The sequence below is a fragment of the Bubalus bubalis genome, chromosome 4, assembly GCF_019923935.1.
Source record: "Bubalus bubalis isolate 160015118507 breed Murrah chromosome 4, NDDB_SH_1, whole genome shotgun sequence".
Taxonomy (NCBI): Eukaryota; Metazoa; Chordata; class Mammalia; order Artiodactyla; family Bovidae; genus Bubalus; species Bubalus bubalis.
This window is the reverse complement of record NC_059160.1, coordinates 107,459,312-107,472,969: the sequence shown is the minus strand read 5'-3', so window position 1 is coordinate 107,472,969 and position 13,658 is coordinate 107,459,312. Positions and strand designations below refer to the sequence as shown.

The 13,658-nt window shown below is 36.6% G+C and overlaps 1 protein-coding gene across 4 annotated transcripts in view; it reads left to right on the top strand.

Moving 5' to 3' along the window:
• The window catches only part of TMTC2 (transmembrane O-mannosyltransferase targeting cadherins 2), a 417,736-nt gene that overhangs the window by 320,912 nt on the left and 83,166 nt on the right, over nucleotides 1-13,658 (top strand). For all 4 annotated transcript variants that reach the window (XM_025284384.2, XM_006054570.3, XM_044941876.1 and 1 more), the window contains one exon: nucleotides 5,350-5,431. In XM_025284384.2, the coding sequence (XP_025140169.1) occupies nucleotides 5,350-5,431 (82 nt within the window). The remainder of the gene's footprint in view (nucleotides 1-5,349; nucleotides 5,432-13,658) is intronic.

The window sequence follows — 13,658 nt, the reverse complement described above, 5'->3', positions numbered from 1 at the left end:
TCCGCTTGACTTAACGATTTTTAGCAACCCCTCAAAATTGGTATTATGTTCATTTTTCCAAGTGAGGAAAAAGGGGTTCAGAGATGTTACAAAAGATACTCAGAGTCACACAGCTAAATAAACTGAGGCAGCAAGATTCAAACAGAGGCTTGTTCGGCTCCAGGCCGGATCCCTCAATGAGAATCAGAGAAACTCATTGTTAGCCCTCAGTTCTCTGCGGCTGACTCCCTTGCTTATTAGGTTACTTGTTTTCTATGTGCTTCCTGCAACTCGGACTTGCAGGGGACACTCTGTGTGGTTCAGTTGAGTGGTTATATACTTACTACTTAGTATAGCACAAGGAATTCAATAAAATTTTAACTTAAAAAAACAAATGAATATGCCAATAAGTCATAGACCTGGCAGTGGAAACCGAGCCAGTCCACTCACATTTCCCTTATTTGTCACACTGACCACAGTCCCTTTTTCTTGGTTTTCTCAAACACCACAAGTGTCCAAACACCCCAAACAATACACGCAATGAGTAAGGATGGTTGATATGAGGGGTTTTGTATAACCAGAGGCTACTCCATAATGCTTGCTTGTAGAAATGCTGACATAATCTAAACGATGCCAAGAAAAAACCTGCTGAGACATGATTTTTTCTTCTTCTCTACTTTTTTAACCGAAGTCCCTCTAAAACAGTAATAGTGAAAAGAGTAAACTTGATTAAACTTAGGGTTACCTCCCTACTACCCTTCCTATGATCCAGTGATGTGCGTGTTTGGTTGGCTTATGCGTCTGACTGAATCTTATATTTTATATGCTCTCCTGAGACTTTTATTTTCCATATAATTTGGCACTTGACTAAATAGTGATCAAAGTAGAAAGATGGGTTTTTACCTTGGTGGTTTGCTACTTCCCACAAAAAAGAATGTTCTGGCCTTCGATATATTTGTTTTGCATCTAGGAGGTGGTAGGGCTCACTGTCTTTGAATCACCGGGTTCATTTGAGTAACCTGAGATGACTGGCCTTTGAATTTTGATTTATTTTTTAAAGCTATATACTGCTGCTTTAGCTCAGTCAGTCAAGAATCTTCCTGCAATGCAGGAGACCTGGGTTCAATCCCTGGCTCTGGAAGATCCTCTGGAGAAGGAAACGGCACCCCACTCCAGTACTCTTGCCTGGAAAACCCCATGGACAGAGGAGCCTGGTGGGCTACAGTCCATGGGGTCGCAGAGTCGGTCATGACTGAGCGACTAAACCCCCGCCTCTGCTGCTTTGCCGTGGAGCGTGCACATGAGGGTTCTACTACACTGCCTACTGTTACAGTGATGAGTGAGCCACTCTCTTCTCTTCTGTCCTTCAAACTTAAGTGGAAGGAAGTCCACACACGCCTTTATATTTTTGTATAAAACATTTGTCCGCACTCTTTACCAATGATAGTTTTCATTTTGTATCTTGATTATCTTGTGCAAGTTCTTCGTATCTTATTTTCCAGTGATGATTTAAAGACTGACCAAGTGTTTTGAGGCTCTGAATAAAGCAAGATACAGTCTTTGTCATTCAGAACTCTGTATTTTATTGCATACTATGTACGTATATATATGCAGAGTACATCATGTGAAATACCAGGCTGGATGAATCAGGAGCTGGAATCAAGGTTGCTGGGAGTAATATCAATGGGTTCAGATATGCACATGATGCCACTCTAATGGCAGAAAGTGAAGAGGAACTAAAGAGCCTCTTGATGAGAATGAAAGAGGAGAATGAAAAAGCTGGCTTAAAACTAAATATTCAGAAAACTGAGATCATGGCACCCATCCCATCACTTCATAGCAAATGAAGGGGGAAAAAGTGGAAGCAGTGACATTTTATTTTCTTGGACTCCAAAATTGCTGCAGATGGTGAATGCAGCCATGAAATTAAAAGACGCTTGATCCTTGGAAGAAAAGCTATGACAAACCCAGACAGCATAGTAAAAAGCAGCATCATCACTGTGCAGATGAAGGTCCATATATTCAAAGCTATGGTTTTTCCAGTAGTCATGAGTGAATTCACATGAGCGTTGCACACTAAAGAAGGCTGAGCACTGAGAATGAATGCTTTTAAACTGTGGTGTTGGAGAAGACTCTTGAGAATCTCTTGGACAGCAAAGAGATCAAACCAGTCAATCCTAAAGGAAATCAAATCTGAATATTCAATGGAAGGACCAATGCTAAAGCTCAAGTTCCAGTACTTTGATCATCTGATGCAAAGAGCCAACTCAATGGAAAAGACCCTGATGCTGGAAAAGTTTGAGGGCAGGAGAAGAGGGCAACAGAGGATGGGATGATTGGATGGTATCACCAACTCAATGAATATGAATTTGAGCAAACTCCAAGAGATAGTGGAGGACAGAGAAGCCTATCCCTGGGGTCACAGAATTGGACACAACTTAGCAACTGAGCAATAACAACACTCTACAAATAAAATAAGTTAACATTTATTATAAGCATAGAATATGCCTATCTGCTGTAACAACTATTCATGTGTATCCTTTCAGATAATTCTGTAATTACATGAAATAGATTTTATTATCATCATATTAAAAAATAATAAATGCTCGTTTTAGAGCAGTTTTAGGTTTACAAAAAAAATTGAGCAGAAGATATAGAATTGGTATATAGTCTCATCCTCCTACACTTCTCTGGTTGTGTTAACTTGAACTTGTCTTGTACATGTTACAACTGATGAGCCAATCAGATCAGATCAGATCAGATCAGTCGCTCAGTCGTGTCCGACTCTTTGCGACCCCATGAATCGCAGCACGCCAGGCCTCCCTGTCCATCACCAACTCCCGGAGTTCACTCAGACTCACGTCCATCGAGTCAGTGATGCCATCCAGCCATCTCATCCTCTGTCGTCCCCTTCTCCTCCTGCCCCCAATCCCTCCCAGCATCAGAGTCTTTTCCAACGAGTCAACTCTTCGCATGAGGTGGCCAAAGTACTGGAGTTTCAGCTTTAGCATCATTCCTTCCAAAGTACACCCAGGGCTGATCTCCTTCAGAATGGACTGGTTGGATTTGGATCTCCTTGCAGTCCAAGGGACTCTCAAGAGTCTTCTTCAACACCACAGTTCAAAAGCATCAATTCTTCGGCGCTCAGCCTTCTTCACAGTCCAACTCTCACATCCATACATGACCACAGGAAAAACCATAGCCTTGACTAGACGAACCTTTGTTGGCAAAGTAATGTCTCTGCTTTTGAATATGCTATCTAGGTTGGTCATAACTTTCCTTCCAAGGAGTAAGTGTCTTTTAATTTCATGGCTGCAGTCACCATCTGCAGAGATTTTGGAGCCCAGAAAAATAAAGTCTGAAACTGTTTCCACTGTTTCCCCATCTATTTCCCATGAAGTGATGGGACGGGTTGCCGTGATCTTCGTTTTCTGAATGTTGAGCTTTAAGCCAACTTTTTCACTCTCCACTTTCACTTTCATCAAGAGGCTTTTTAGTTCCTCTTTACTTTCTGCCATAAGGGTGGTGTCATTATTCCTTAAAGGCCATAGTTTACATTAGGGTTCACTCTTTGTGCTGTGCATTCTATATGTTTTTGACAAATGTAGAATGACATGTTATCTGTCATTACAGTACTATACAGAATAGTTTCATTGCCCTAAAAAATCTTCTGTGCTCCACCTGCCTTGTTTTTTTGTAATAGAGAAAGTTATAGCTAATGGATGAAATTATTCTCCAAGGGTCATTTAGCTACAAAAGTGTGAGAGCTGCTCTGCCTCCTGAAATCTGTGCTCTTAACTCATATCATAGACTGCCTAATTCATCAGAATTATTTAATCACTTAGGGGATCCTATCTTGATAAGATTCTTGCTAATTCTTACTAACTTCAACAAAGGGTAATATGTATAGCAAGTATTTTGCTTGTGCTTTCCTTTGAAGTTAAAACACTGTGAGAAATCTCGCAGGAGAATTTTTAATGTTTAATTATTGGATATTTGGCAAAGTGTTTCTTATAAATTAAAGAGGAGTTATTGACATGAGTAGCGTTAGTAAAGTGAAAGAGAAAGTCAGTGGTCTGATCCTATAGTTATCACTAGCTGCTGGAATATTGGGTTAGTAAAAGAGCAATAGAATGAGCTCTTTAAGCAAAATGAATACACAAAAAGGAGAGGTCTTTTGGAGACATGAGTCAAAGTTGCATAAAATGTAGAATATTAGGTTAATCATATACCTCTATCTTTGGAATAATTACCTCCTTAACAGTGGTTTAAAAAATACGTATGTGAAGGGGAAAGAAAAACATCACATGAAGCTAATGTGGTACAGTGTATGAATTAGAAGGAACCATCAGATAAGATTGTTTCTCTTTTCTTTAGACCCACAGCTTCCAGGCACCACCCATGACTTGCTTCCACCCAGTTAACATAGATCTTCATTTTACCCTTGCCATACAGGACAGGGCTTTTTTAGGAAGGGTCATCTTTGGACTTTTCTCTTACCTTGAGTCACCCCCTTTTTGTTACTCTGTAGGCAGTTTTGGTTCAGAAGCTACAACACAGCAAAGAATGTCTAGTTTTAGAATCTGCCTGGATTATGCTATTAATTCATGAAAAATCAGTTTATTACATATAAGCCTTTGCTCCTACTTTTTGCTTATTTTCTTCTGATATTGATGCTAATGTTTACTCAAAACTGTAGCTGGGGAGAAGATCTAGCTTTAGACTAAATCCTGATTTACGTATGTTGTAGTCCTGAGTGACAGCAGCAAGGATAAGCAGTATTTGCTTGAGGTTCAACAAATTGTGACTTAGTTTCTTCCTATATAAAGTAAACATTAGGTCAAAATCATCTCAAAAGCTAAAATGATCATCATTCTTTACAAGGAAGAATAAATGAATGAATGTCAACAACATAAATTGAAGGGAGAAAATAAAATAGAAAATGAAAACACATTTCCCACCATTCCTGAAAACTCGCTCATCCTTTTGGTTTCCATGAAACCATTTTTTCCCTTTTTTCTCCTGCTTTCCTGGTTCTTCTCTGTGACATCTTTGATGGACTCACTCTGTCTCTTTTTCTTCTTCTTCTTCTTCTTTTTTTTTTTTAATTTTTTGTTTTTTAAACTAAATAGACATTTCTCCAGAGAAGACATACAGATGTCTCTTCTTCTAATCTTGATGTTTTCCAGGATTCTGACTTCAGTCTTCTCTCTCAACACATTCTGCTCGATCATCCCATTTAGATAAAAACAAAGCACTGCTTTTTGATGATGCATACCAGGTAGACATTAGTCTACCTCATTTGGGCTCAGAAGGTGAAGAATCCCTCTCGATGTGCTGCTGAATCATCCATTTTCTCTGTTTTTCAAGGGTCGTAAGAGTGAGGCTGAAAAGTTCTTCTTGAAGGCTATTGAGCTGGACCCCACCAAAGGAAACTGTTACATGCATTATGGTGAGTGGTTGATAGTTTTTTCATGTCCCCCACAGTTACAATGAATGCTGATATGAGATTCAGGTTGCACTGATAAAGAACACTTTGAGAGGACATGGCCTTCGCCATTGCAGATACAGCCTTGAGCTGTATTCTTGCCTTCTTGTTCAAAGCAGTCATGATAACAAGGGCTATGCCTTATGTTTTAGTTATTTTCATAGGACTTCAGTGGTGAAAGGTATTTTCAGTCCCTCCCCACCCCCACCTCCCAGTTCAGTTTGGAGTTTAAATGAGATCTCATCAGCAAATCATCTCACTCCTTGCCTGATGCATGGTATATAATTAAAATATTAATATTAGTTCTCTTTTCATTCTAAATGATAATATATTGATCACTGAATGTAATATTTTGAAGTTTTAGAGGCTTACATTTTGGCCAGAAAATCTTGGAAGATTTGGAAGTACCCCAGCCTCTAAAGGCCTGAGATTGGGGTCAAGGATAAAAACTGGACTATAAAGGATGTGTCTTTCACTGGGTTTACCCTCAGTTTACCTTAACCGGTCCAGAATGGACTTACATAACAAATCTGTTACACTCCGCACTGTAGTTAGTAGTGAGTCATGTGTTCCGTGAGGCCGTGTGTGCAGCTGGTAAGATGCACTGATTTCTACCTTATTTGCATTTGCAATAGCTTTCAAGGAGCTGAAAAGCATTTACTTTTGCTGATCCCTTGGAAACAGAATTTTTTGACCACTATTGACTTTGATGTGTTAAGTTATTATCAGGTAGTAAACTTAAAGATGAATAGGAATGAAATATCTTGAGGAAATAAAACTAATATATTTGTATAATATTAAATTCCTTCTCCCATTTTCCAGCTAGTAAAAATGAATCAGTGATGGGCTATCACTGATAGCCCATTTTTCACTGAGTGTGGAAAATGAAAATTTTGAAATGGAGGATACACTTAATTAACCATCAGTTCATTTGTTTATTTATATTGTGTGTATATGTTTATAAATGTAGGGTTGTGATGATATTTTATCTTTTCAGCATAGCACAGCATGTAATTTCATGCAACTAACTGCATCACCACCCCTGACTTTCTTTCACAATGCAGTTTTATTGCCATGTTAAGATAGTAGTCAACTAATTTAAGTTTACTGCAGAATTTGGTTTATTTTTTCAGGTTTTCTTATATGAAGTGTTTTAAATTAGGGTTTTCACATGCATACTATTTTGGGTACCCCTACTGAGCTAAAGTAATTCCCTGATTATTTTCTTGGAGTGCTGAAGGACCTCTTGTCATTTTATTAAATAGATTTTTTTTTTAAATCCTATCTTTCTGCTTGCATTTTCTGTACCTCAAACTAATTCTACTTACTGCATCGTCTAAGCTTCTTTCCCATAATTTTATTATGTACTTTAGATTTTTCACAACCAATTCCTTTAAACTTCATCATTGCTTCATTTGAAATGCCACTAGGAAAAAAAAAAAACTATTAATTAATTTTAAGAGTTAGCTCCCTTATTCCGACTTTTCTGTCTTTACCCACTACTAATCTTTTAATTTATTTTTTATGTTTCAATATTCTCCTGAATTTTTTTTTTCCTGGGGTGGTAATAGGGAGTATTACTTGCAAGAGAAATTTTTGGGTTTAGTTTTAACAGAAAATGAAATAGATTCTTTATTGTGTATGTTATTAGAAAAATAGTGATAAATGTTCTATAAATGAATGTGTAAAACTAATTCTTCTTAGTACTCTTCGGTTATTTAAAATTTTTTGGCATATAGCCATTATTAGAAGTACATTTGTTTTCTAAGGGAGGGATGACTGCATAATTAAATATGCTTTTATGGATAGTTTCAGTATTTTTCCCCACTCTGGGATAGGAAATGGAAAGGAGTAAAAAAAATGAGGCACCAAAAAAGAGTAGTTAAGGCAAAAGAACTACAGACAGACAGGAAGCCCATAACTGACTGCCTGATATTCCTATCTCACTGTGTTCAAGTTATTTTAAAATATACATTTAAGGGAATATTAACATTTTTATTTAGAAGAAGTCTGCTTCAAATGAGTAAAATTTAGAACTGAAAAGTTCTTTTAAATTTATCTAATGTAACCTCTGATGTACCAATCAGTAGATTGAAACCTAGAGAGATGAAGTTTTTGCCCAAGTTAGTTGTAAGTAACTAAATTTTGGGTCCCTTGATAACTGTCATTGCTTTTCTCCTATAATACATATTCCATTTCTTTTCACAACATTGTAAATAGACACTGTTAGATAGACCCAAAGCATCTATTGTAGACAGACACAAGGTGGCTGGGTAGGTGGATGGGTATTTTGGATTTGTCAGCCCTTCTGTGCAGTTTTAGAGTGTCAAATTCATATAAATCACAACTTAAAATTCTTGGAGGAGTTTTTATTAATTTTAATTTGTATAAGATGCAAAGCACTGTTCTGTTTTCAGAATGGACGTTGTGCTATGTAGGTAATAAACAGGATGATGTCCTTTTCAGAAGGTGATGTGATAGGAAGTCGAGTACAAGAATTCTTGAAACCAAATAGTCAGGTGAAACATCTTTGAGGAGGTGATATTTGAAATCCAAGCTGATATTTTAAATCTTGCAACTCTTTGAAGAGCCAGAAAGGAGCATTTCAGACAAAGAAACAAAGTTTAAAGGTCACAGGCAAGAACAAGCTTGTGTTCACAGCAAAGAAAGAGGCTACTATGACCAGAGCTTATTAAACCTGATGGAAAGGTGGGAGGAGATGAGACTGGAGAGGAGGCAGAGCTAGAGCCCCCAAGCCCAGGAAGCTTTTGTAACCAAGCTAAGGAGTTCACTTCTTATTTTAAGAGCAATGGAAGGAACCATGTGGTAAGACAGGATTAGAGAAGATCAGAGTAGCACAAAGAGAACTCGATTGCAATCTCACAGGCGAGAAGGATGGTGGCTTAGGCTAGAGAGTGGTTGTGGGGACGTAAATATTTATAATGAAATTATACATTTACCTTCCTTAGAAAATTCTGAGGTAACTAACAGGAAGGACCTATTTTTCATTTTTGCACCGTCAATATCCAGCATATTACCATATCACAGTAATCACAATAAATGCTGAGCTCAGTCAATTTTAGACTTGGACACAGGTTCCAAACTTGACTGAAAATTTGTTATGTTAAATTTTGTATTACTCTTTGTCCAAGAAGATACATGCTATGGTTTTTATATCACTTTTTTCCCACTTACTGGTTGTGAATATTCTTAAGGGTATTTATTATGCCCATGGATTGAATGAATAATGACACTTCAGCTTAAAAATAAAAGTTTAAATGAAATATTAATGTTAAATGAATATTTGCATAATGTAAATGAAATGTTAAATGTTGTTTTGAGTCTTTTTTTTAATGCTTTTGCAAATGGTAATGAACATGCCAGAGTGGGTGAGTTTTGTTCTATTGGAAATTTGCCCTACCTGCTGATTGTGGGTTTTGTTTGTTTTTTTTTTTTTTTAGCTTATTAATGGTACAGGTGACTTTGGAGTATGCCATCCAGTGGGGACTAGACAGAGGATATTATAGGAATTTATAGTGACTGCAATGGCAATTAGAAGGCAGTATTTAAAAGTGTTATTGTAATGTTATTTGTGTTTTGAACCCACTAGTTTTATGCCTTGGGTGAAGGGATTACATTAGAGATTGCCATTTTTTCTTCATGTTGACTTTCAGGAAAGAAAGCTAAGAAGATTTATAAAACTGGTTTAATAAATTAGTTAAAATGTAGCCTATGTGGTACGTATAGTCTCTGGGATTAAGATTCATCTGTAAAGTGAAAGTATTGATACGGGCTTCCAAAGTGTTTTCCAACTCATATTTCACATTGTTACTAATATATACTTAATTTCTCACTGGTTTCATCAGAAATTTTAAGGAATATAAAAGAAACAGGTTTCAAACTATGCCATTGGTACTAGTATAATATATTCATATCTCATCAAACTTACAGTGAACTTCCATGTCCACATAAAATAAATCATATCTGGTCTTTATAGAATTTAATTTATTAATAAGTGAGCATTTGGTGCCTGGATGTCTCTTCTGTTCCTGTTAGCGAAGGGATTCTCCATAAATTTTCTTTTGGCTCCAACAGGAAGCTTCTGCCGAAAGAATGAAAGTCAAGACAAGTCCCTCCTTGTTTCTTGGTCTTGCTTTGTGTCTTAAGGGATTACTGGAAAACCATTTTGTCAGAAAGAATATTTTATAATACATACTAGTAAATTTGATGTAAACTGAAAAACTAAAATCAGTATGTGTGTTATAAGGTACCTACTATGCATAAATCTGGGTCAGATGTCAAGTCATTAGATATTACGCACCAGAGCATAAAAAAATTAAAAGGGAGCAGATTGTGACAAATTCTAATGAGAAGTACTTTTTTATGTAGATCTTGGGTGGTGGTTCTTTTCCTATCTATCTCTTAACCAGATGTTTCTAACAGCAAAGACTTTAGCCTCCTTTTCTTTATTATTGATCCTTTCACTCGGTGATGTTCATTTCCAAGGATTCAGCTATATGAGTCCTTTTTAAGATTTAAAAATTTTATTTTATTTACCTATTTGGCTGTGTTGGGCCTTAGTTGTGGCATGCAGGACCTTTGATCTTCATTGCAGCATGTGGGATCGTTAGTTGCTGCGTATGAACTCTTAGTTGTGGCATGAGGGATCTAGTTTCCTGACCAGGGATTGAACCCCAGGGCCCCTGTGTTGGGACCAGAGAGTCTTAGCCATGGGACCACTGGGGAAGTGACCCATCCTGATCTTCTTCCTCCAGCTCAATATATATCAGGCACCATAAGTGTTCCCAGACTCAGGTCTGACTGCTTGCTACTCAAAAACCAATACTCCAGAGGCATGTACTGGTAGAAAGGGAAAGCTGCTTTAATCAGAAGGCTGACTATCTGGGAGAAGGCAGACTTATGTCCTGAAAGCAGCTCAGAAGATTCTGCTTAGCAGTGATAGGTTTTAAAGGCAAAAGGGGGAAAGGATCTCTGAGAATCATCAAGGCAAGAGGTCAAGCTCTGCATCTTTTTCCATTGCGTGCAGGCTAGCTGACTCCTTATGGTCTCTTCAGATGTTCTCTTGCCTGTGTTTTCTGCCTACAGAATTGCTAAAGGGGCTGCTAGGCATAGAAAGCTAGTCATTCTTTAACTATTTAATCATTCATTCTTCTTTTAATCTAGGGAAAGAATCAACAGGTTAGGCAATGTGTTGTGGGCATTCAGTAGAGCATAAGTCAGGAATTAGGTTAAATCTTCTAGTGATCTCATTTCTATAAGGTTTAAGCAGAAAAGAAATAGACAAATAGGAAAGGGGCAAAAGAGTCTTACAAATCCCCATTTGTCAGACACTATTCTGTCTCTATGAGATTAGGGGTAAAAGTCTGTCTTCTGAAATTTCATGCTGACATAAGGGCACTGTATTCTCAGAGTAGTAGATGTTGACATGTCTCTGTAGCATGTCTTTGCTGACAGTCTTAGTTGCCTGCTTACGTATATGAGCAGAGCAAGCTACAATTATTTTGACACCCATAGAGTTATCAGTTATTATGAACAATAGTGTTAATTCCTTTCTCTTGAGGCTAGTTCTGCTCAAGATAGAGCAGCTTATGCCATGGCTGCAGTCTGGTCATCATTCAGTTAGCTTTCCCCTCTGGTAGTAGTTATAGTTCGGGCTTTTCTTATGGCTCAGACAGTAAAAATCTGCGAGGAGTGTAGGAGAGACCCAGGTTCAATCCTTGAGTTGGGAAGATCCCTTGCAGAAGGGAATGGCTACCCATTCCAGTATTCTTGCCTGGAGAATTCAGTGGGCAATTAGTTATAATATCTGTAAAACAACTCAAAAATGTGTATCAGAAACTGAAAGATTCTATGACTGTATTGTCCTGATCATTAACTACTTGAGCTTGCTCTTTTGTGACTCAGGAGACTTAAGAAACTTGAACTTTTCTACAAACAAGAGGCAAGGAAGATGGAGAGATCCTTGTGCTTGGGTGGGGGTTGGGAGGGGCAGCAGGATTCTCCCCAGTGTCATAAAGGTACAACGAGGAATAAGACAGGCTCCACTGTAGACTGAAAACTGGAAAGGGAGGCACAAGTGATAAAAATAATGATTTAATTATAATTACAATTAGTTTTTAAAAGGAGACACGCTGTCAACTAGGGGGACTTGACCTGGGTGGCTGGGGTGCAAGAGAGCTATGCCTGATGCATGTAAATGATAAGTAGCAGTTCTCTAGACAAAAGTGTAGAAGAGAGAGGATGCAATGAAGAACATTAAACCAGAGCAAAATGCTTGAGGCAGAGGGCATAGCATGTGTCTGGAAATAGTTCAAGGATAGAACTAGAACCATAGTTAGATGCTAAGGAAACATGGAATATACATCCAAACTGCCATACATCCAAATTATGAGAGCTGATCATTTTTCATCTTGGGCCTACAGAGAAGTGTGAAGTTTTTTTAAGGCTATAATTATGTTGTTGTTGTTGTTGTTTAATCATTACTATCAACAGGTTTAGAATCCTGAGAACTTATTACATTTGTCTAACATTTTCTGATCTTACCCAGTGTTTTCTGACCCTGAATTGTTTGGTCATTATTTAACCTCTGTGAGGTAGGAATGGATTGCAATTACATTTGGCTAAGACAGTAGAAGTTCAGAATTTTCAAGTGACTCTCAGATCAGAAATTTTCAACATATGTCCATGGTAGGAGAAGAACTTGAAAATCCAGCTCTTTCAACTTTTAAGTCCAGAACATTCTACTGTTACCATCATAGACTATTTTCTTCAGAATAATTTATATATATTAAATTTCATTTTAAAAAGTAGACACTTTTTAAATAGTTAAAGGTAGAAATAATTAAAACATCGGGTTTGATTTTTCATCAGTGAACACTTAAAGAAGCCTGAAAACTATTTAATGGGTTGAATTGGTGAGAAGCGTGTGATTGCTTTTATTATTCATAATTAAAATAGAATATGACAGTGAACTGAAATTGGTTCTGTTGTAGCATTTCATTTTTAATCACTTCAGAAATTATGAGTAATTTTAAAAATTAAATAAGGAACTAAATAATGGTATTTTCTTGATTAAAAATGAATATACGTTTTTAACCTTTGCAAAAATTACATGGAGATTCCAATTATGTTCAGTGCTTCAGACTAAAACATTTTGCTAAAATATCAATGTTTTGTGTGCCTTCATTGCTCATGGACAGTACAGGCAGTTCACAGGTGTGTAATTAGAACAGGATTTTTCTAAATGTTGTTCCAAGCAATTTACTTCTTGCCTAAGATTTTTTATTTTTAAATTCACTTTTCTAGCAATATGTTTAGTAATTTAATATAATTTAATCCTCATACCGGTGTGCATTTTATGTGAGATACTCTCCAGAGACTTTTAGAATTAAAACTTTCCCAGGAGTAAAATATGAAGAAATAAGGAAGGAATTAGCTAAGCTTACAAACCAAAAATAAAGGAAAAATTACATGATTTATGTGTTTCAAAAAAAGAAGACAGTTAAAGGACAGTTACATGGTAGGACATAGTTTACTTAGAAGCAAAAGGTAAAAGATAGGGCTACTTAAGATGTGAGAAACTCTATAGAACTATGAATGAAACAGAACTAAGACTAAGGGGTATAGTAAGAATAACAAATAATTCTCAAAAGAAGAAATATAACAAGTTTTAAAAGATAGGTAAACATACCATTTCATTAGAAATCAAATTCAAGTAACAAGGAATTCCTTTCAGTTGCTCTAGCAGGTATTCTCAGTAATTCTTCTCTTGGTAATATATCTTAGGAAAATACTAAATTTTTTCTATGTTTAAGGTTATCCACAAAGTAATTGGAGCACAGCATTGCTATTAGAGGAGAAAAATTTTAAAAGTATCTAAATGCCCCAAAAAGGAAAATAATTAAATAAACTACGGTTATTCCCTTTTGAGGAAATATTATAAATCCTAGGTTAAATTTATAAAGAATAATAATAACAGAGGCAACTATATCTATTATACATTATGGTACATAAAGAATCATAAATTATACAAAATAACTGTATCATTTAAGAAAGTAAAGTAAAATGAGGAAAACTGTCAAGAATTTTAGCTTTTTGGACTTCTGCAGTTAATTTGGGAGGGCAGGCTTAATATTTTTTTATTTTGTTTTCTTTAATAAACATATTAGTT